Below are 7135 nucleotides of genomic sequence, written 5' to 3'. Positions count from 1 at the left end.
ATCACCCTCCAGGTAACATGCCACAACCCTCCTCCGGGTAACTTGCCACCACTCTCCTCCAGGAAACCTGCAACAATTCTCCTCCAGGTAACCTGCCACCACCCTCCTCCAGGCAACGTGCCACAACTCTCCTCCAGGTAACCTGCCACAACCCTCCTCTGGGTAACCTGCCACAACCCTCCTCCAGGTAACCTGCCACAACCCACCTCCAGGTAACCTGCCACAACCCTCCTCCAGGTAACCTGCCACAACCCTCCTCCAGGTAACCTGCCACAACCCTCCTCCAGGTAACCTGCCACAACCCTCCTCCAGGTAACCTGCCACAACCCTCCTCCAGGTAACCTGCCACAACCCTCCTCCGGGTAACCTGCCACAACCCTCCTCCGGGTAACCTGCCACAACCCTCCTCCGGGTAACCTGCCACAACCCTCCTCCGGGTAACCTGCCACAACCCTCCTCCGGGTAACCTGCCACAACCCTCCTCCGGGTAACCTGCCACAACCCTCCTCCAGGTAACCTGCCACAACCCTCCCCCAGGTAACCTGCCACAACCCTCCTCCAGGTAACCTGCCACAACCCTCCTCCAGGTAACCTGCCACAACCCTCCTCCAGGTAACCTGCCACAACCCTCCTCCAGGTAACCTGCCACAACCCTCCTCCAGGTAACCTGCCACAACCCTCCTCCGGGTAACCTGCCACAACCCTCCTCCAGGTAACCTGCCACAACCCTTGTTCAGCGTTGAGGTAGCAGGTGCTTCAGATATATTCAGGTCGATACTCGTAAGTGCTTCACTAACATTGGTGATGAGCAAGGTCGTCTGTAGGTGATCAGTGTAAATAATATTGAATGTAGCAGCAGCTGTGATGAGGTAAGTATTGGTTGTGATGAGTAAAGTGTTAGTTGTGATGAGTGAAGTGTTTGTTAAGAGTGAAGTGGTTGTTGTAGTGAGTGAAGTGTTTGTTGTAGTGAGTGAAGTGTTAGTTATGAGTTAAGAGTTATGAGTGAAGTGTTAGTTATGAGTGAAGTGTTAGTTATGAGAGCAGTGTTAGTTATGATAGTGTTAGTTATGAGTGAAGTGTTATAAGTGTTAGTTATGAGTGAAGTGTTAGTTATGAGTGAAGTGTTAGTTATAAGTGAAATGTTAGTTATAAGTGAAGTGTTAGTTATAAGTGAAGTGTTAGTTATGAGTGAAGTGTTATGAGCGAAGTGTTTATGAGTGAAGTGTTAGTTATGAGTGAAGTGTTAGTTATAAGTGAAGTGTTACTTGTAATGAGTGAAGTGTTAGTTATGAGTGAAGTGTTAGTTATGAGTGAAGTGTTAGTTATAAGTGAAGTGTTACTTGTAATGAGTGAAGTGTTAGTTATGAGTGAAGTGTTAGTTATAAGTGAAGTGTTAGTAAGTGAAGTGTTAGTTATGAGTGAAGTGTTACTTGTGATGAGTGAAGTGTTAGTTATAAGTGAAGTGTTACTTGTAATGAGTGAAGTGTTACTTGTGATGAGTAAAGTTTGGGGAAATTCAATTAATTTTTCCACGAGTCTCGCTGATTGAACACATTGAGAAAGCGGTTGAGGAGAGGGAGGGGAGGGAGGAGAGGGGAGGGGAGGGAGGGGAGGGGAGGGGGGGGAGTTATTGGAGGGTCTGTGACATGGGTACACTGGTGGGTCTACAGTTTTAATATAATGATAATAACAATATCTTGATATCTACAAGGTATACAGTCCTAGCTGACGTCAGTGACATACTACTATATAGAAAGCCACTTGTTATGCTTGACACACACGGTGGACCTGATTCAACAGCAGCCAAGTCATTATCAACAATACCTGTGATCACTCCTTTGTAAATCCTATACAGCATTTCTGATCCCAGGACAGATCCTCTGCCACCTTGTCATTCAGAGCAGAAAAATCAGTGAACTGACTGGCTGGAAAGCAACAACTGGCAGCTCAGACAGAGGATCCTTGATTTGCTTGTCAATGGGACCTCTACAATGTTCAGGATCACTTGACTTATTGTCATAGTGGTAGAAAACAGCCCGGAATGGCAGCTCATTTCCATGATGCTGACGTAAAATAATGGAGGTCAGTTTTGTCCCAGGATGCGACCCACACCAGCCGACTAACACCCAGGTACCCATTTTATACTGATGAGTGAACAGGGACAGCAGGTGTCTTGTGGAAACACCTAATGTTTTCCAGCCGCACCGGGGATTCGAACTCCGGACCTCAGTGTGCGAGGTGAGTGCGCTAGCGATCCAACTACGGGTTACCAGACTTACTTTTCCTGTCACCTTAATTTCAAAACTAATTTAGATGCAAGTCTTCAACAGAATAACATCCAGTCTATTTTATAGTTACAACAGGTAAACTAGATTGAGAATCTAAGTTAAAAGCAGCCTTGGATGCTAAATGTATTTAATCATAGGCTTATACATTAGCACCACAGATGCCAAACATTGGACCGTTGGCCTACGGTCGAGCAGTCGCAAACATGTTCTCAAAGGGTTGAGACATGTCCTCTCGCCTCACTAAACCAGGTGTATTATAAGTGACTCATAACGGTGTTCCTGAAGGACTTCTTACCCTACCACAAACAGCAGACACAGTGTTAGGTTCTTGTTATCAGTACATAGAATGCACATTCAGTGAGTATGGTAATGTGGAAATAAACACTTATGTACAGTTCAGGACATTTATTAGAGGTTTCAAAACTTCACCGCAAGTGACTTCAAAACTCTTCAGCCACTTGGGGCGAAACGTTTCCTACAATATGCTGAACTGTGCATACATGACTTTTTCCGCAACTTACCGGTACAATCAGACTATTTCTGTTGTTTGTTAATGTCAACTAATTCTATGTGGAAGGTCACACACCTGATCTGAAACCATCGATAACAGCAAGAATTACACCTACACCTAGTAAGTAATGAACTGTCTTGTCTATGAAGAGGAAATTCCAGTGTTTTTAGGAATTGGATGATCTGATAGGGGCGTTAGTTAATCAGGTCTTCAATCATGAGAGTAAACCTTTACTCTAGACAAAGTGTTAGTTGTGATGAGTGAGGTATCAGCTGTAATGAGTAAAGTGAGTGTCACCAACAGGTTATGGGAGCCAAGGAGAGGGAGAACTCTGCTTACCTGAATGGACTTAAACCTGCCAATCCAGCCACGTAATTACCCAAGTTAAACTGCCTGTCGTTCATGCTTGCTTTATTCTTTATCCCTCTGGCTTCACGCAACTGCCTACCGTTGATGCTTGCTTCACTCTTTGTCCCCTGGCTTCACACAACTGCCTCCTGTTGATGTTTGCTTCACTCTTTATCCCCTGGCTTCACGCAACTGCCTGCCGTTGATGCTTGCTTCACTCTTTATCCCCTGGCTTCACGCAACTGCCTGCCGTTGATGCTTGCTTCACTCTATTATCCCTGGTCTCACACACAATTGCCTGCGTTTCCTGTTTGTTTCAGTGAAGGGGCGAGTGACGGTAGTGAGTGACGCAGTGAATTCCTCACATAACAGTGTAAGGGTGGGTGCCAGCTGTGTGTAACCAGGTTTATCTTTCACAGAGCAGTGAAGGGGTGGGTACCAGCTGTGTGTGGTCCAGCTCTCTACTACTACCACGAAGACTTCTCCAAGAGAACGGTGGAGTGGCTGGAGATCCTGAGGGCGGAGGGCATTGGTAAAGTGTTCCTCTACGTTACTGACGTTCATCCTAACTTGGAGAAGGTCCTCAAGTACTACGAGGATGACGGCTTCCTTCACCTCACTGGTTACTCCTACCCACCACCATATATCAACGTGCCAAGTCTTCGTAGGTATGATACTGTCATGAACGTAATGCAGGTGTTGGCAAGGGTTCTTTGGAATTTGTGTATGCAGTGTTTACAAATACATGGTGTATTTGTGGGAGGTGTACAAAAATGTAATAATCTAAATTAAGCACTGGGGTCTTATGGTTTAGTGCTGAATTTTTGGGAAGGATGCGCCAGAGTAGAAATGTTTGAAAGTTAAGCGTGAGAGGTTAGGGGTGTGTTGAGGTATGGGTTAGTGAGGTGGGGATTAGTGCAAAAATGAAATACTAGTGCAAGAAAGTTAATTTTCGTTAAGGGTTTAAGTGTGTCTGTCAAATGTAGGACATGTAGCGAGGTCACTTCATGTGTGTTGGGGCCGTGTAGACTGAGTTAGTGACAAGAAAGGGGGTGGGTCAACGTCCTAAACTGGTTTTGTTTCTTGAGTAAAGTCGATATGCGTAGTGTTAGTAGTTTCCGTGGTCGGATAAGTGGCATGTAGTGACGCAAAAGGTGGATGGGGCGGAGGATGGAGATACATTGCTAGCTGCCAAGATGGAAAGAGACTCGGAGAGGGTAGTGATCACCTGGGATGAGGGAATGTGTGTGCGGACAAAAGAGGCAGCGCAGTATGTTAGGGGTGAATGGATTTCCACAACCGTCACACATGTAGAAGGGGGCAAGAGGCACGGCACAGAAACAGGGATAAGTTAAATATGGTAGAACAAGAGGATGATACGAAGTATTGGCGAGTGGTAGAGGTTTCGGTTTTTGAGGATTTTTGGAAAAGTTGAAGGCCCAGCTGGGGAATGCTGTGTGGGTGAAGGAACATTAAATAAAAGAGTAGTTACTGTGGGAGAGAAAACAAGGCCTGTGAGTGCCAAACAGCTCGTGAGTGAGAAAGCCGTTTAAGTTCTCCTTGGAGACATACCTAAATCACAGTTAAGAGTCTCCTTTTCCTCGAGGGCGGATATTGTTCTCTTGTAAGAAAACAGGACAATGGCAGGAATATGCAGTGTGAGCTCCACCACAGTTAAGGCAGAAGACAGCCATCAGCATCACCATTGCCAACAAAGGTATCCAAATCTTGAGCACTACTTACTACAGACCTAAGAAAATCTACTCGTCAAGAAACCTACATTCCTCTCACAGATATACAAATTGACACCTTAACCAAAACTTTCCTACACCAAACCCGCTACATTCTAAATTGAAAGTTAAGACACATGTGTAACATCTGGATATCTTTACTGTAGACGTTTAGCCATCCAGTGGCTTTATCAATACAGATTCTAGGACATAATTGGAAGACAGTAGAACTATATACAAAAAATGAGGTAATCAGTCCCTCAGCCTTGGAGTTAGTGTTCACAGCATCGTTGTGGAGGAGAATCCGGAGCATAGGCAAGGAGACTGGCGGTTATATAGGCGTCAGTGGATAGGGACGTGTAGCAGACTAGGGCATAGTCACTGGTAGGCGGGATTCCCCAGTGGAAATAGGTCCTACCCAAAGGGTAGGACCTACTTCTACAACTAACTCATCCCTTTGGGTAGGACCTACTTCCACTGGGGAATCCCGCCTACCAGTGACTATGCCCTCGTCTGCTACACGTCCCTATTCACAGACGTCTATATAAACGCCAGTCTTCTTACCTTTGCTCCAGATTCTCCTCCACCACGAGGCTGTGACCACTAACTCCAAGGCTGAGGGACTGATTACCTCATCTTTTGTATATAGTTCTACTGTCATCTAATTATGTCCTAGAATCTGTATTGATAAAGCCACTGGATGGCGAAACGTCTATCATAAAGATATCCAGATGTTGCACGTGTGTCTAAACTTTCATATTGTCGGTATTTTATACCTTTCTTGCACTACATTCTAAATTGCTCGGAACAAAAAAGAAACTTATAGACACCATTCCCAGCAAACCCAGACCAACCGGAATATATGATCTGCCGAACATATACAAACCAGTAATTCCACTGAGACCCCTCTCATCTGGAATAGGCAGCGACCTCCACAAACTCTCAGGGATTCTTGCCAAAGACTCAGAAAATCTCTTAGGCATCACAAGTCAGGCACATTTAAAATTTTCTGGTTATCTTCTCAACCGCATCCGAAGCACAAACATCAAAAACAAGGAACTCTGAAGCCTAGACGGAACATCCCTATTCATTAATGTACCCACAGCACAAATCATCGACTTCCTAAGAAGAGAAACCGATGACACCCTCGACCTCCCCATTCCAGCCAATAATTTTTTTTTCATCTCATTGAGGTATGTTTTTTTTTTAACAATTTCTCCTTTGAAGATTCTTTCACTTGGCTCCATTATTTTGACGCCATTCTCATCATAACTCCCAGAAGATTTGACGTCTCTGCACTCCAACTCAAGCTTAACCAGGTCGAGCAATCTATCCAGTTCACTCTAGGAGAGGAAGTCTATGACACTCAACCTTTCCTAGAGTTCCTTTGTAAATCTTATCATGAATTACAATTCTAAATCTACCGAAAACACCATGCAAACTATTAACCTTCTCTGACAAAGTCAATCAGAACCTAAGTTTTCCACTACTTCCCATAGATTTTTGACTTCCCTGAACTCTAAATTAACTTCAACAATATTTCTTTCAACAACAGGCTCAACATATGTCATGGGAACAGGCTTTCCCATCAGCGCCATCTTAGCTGACTTATGCATGGAACACACCTAGAATCTGAACGCTTCTACATCATCCCCACAAACGCCTCATGATTAGGCTGTGTGCATGTTATGACGTACAGAACCTACAGAGAAAACTCAACACACTTGAACCAGCTATCTAATTTACACTCGAAGAAGAATCTAATGATAGGTTACGATTTGTCGACGTCCTTATTCACAAAGTAGATAACACCCTTAAATTCCAAGCTTAGAGGAAGCCTACAAGGAAAAACATTCTTACACGGTTCTATTTCAGTCTGGATACTAAGACCAAACTAGGCATCATTATCGGATATTTCCTAAGAGCACACTGAATTTGCAGCCCAAAGCATCTTGAGTAACGTGAATACATACATCAAACCGTTACTGAGCTACAATTTTCTTCTTTTTTCATCAACAATTGTAAGAAAAGAGCCTTTACATATCAATTCACCACTCACTAACAGCACAATCACTTCCAGATTGCTTTGAACGTTTCTAAAGTACTTGAACAAGCCAACAATAGAGTCGCCTCGCAATCAGTACATCCATCAAAGTCCTGACCCTGATCAAAGTGAAGAACCTTAAACCAGTCAAGGAAAGTGTTTACACAATCCCATGCGGAGGCTGTGACAAGGTATACGTTGATAAAACACCACC

The 7135-nt window shown here is 44.3% G+C and overlaps 1 protein-coding gene across 1 annotated transcript in view; it reads left to right on the top strand.

The window, feature by feature from the left end:
• The first annotated feature begins 2076 nt into the window (after nt 1-2076).
• Nucleotides 2077-7135, top strand: part of LOC128705621 (choline dehydrogenase, mitochondrial) — a 30484-nt gene continuing 25425 nt past the window's right edge. The window contains exons 1-4 of the mRNA XM_070092827.1: nt 2077-2082; nt 3103-3170; nt 3567-3811; nt 6105-6266. Coding sequence (XP_069948928.1) covers nt 2077-2082; nt 3103-3170; nt 3567-3811; nt 6105-6266 — 481 coding nt within the window. The remainder of the gene's footprint in view (nt 2083-3102; nt 3171-3566; nt 3812-6104; nt 6267-7135) is intronic.

This window comes from Cherax quadricarinatus, chromosome 41 (assembly GCF_038502225.1).
Source record: "Cherax quadricarinatus isolate ZL_2023a chromosome 41, ASM3850222v1, whole genome shotgun sequence".
Taxonomy (NCBI): domain Eukaryota; kingdom Metazoa; phylum Arthropoda; class Malacostraca; order Decapoda; family Parastacidae; genus Cherax; species Cherax quadricarinatus.
The sequence above is the reverse complement of the archived record's forward strand: the minus strand, read 5'-3'. Positions and strand labels throughout refer to the sequence as shown.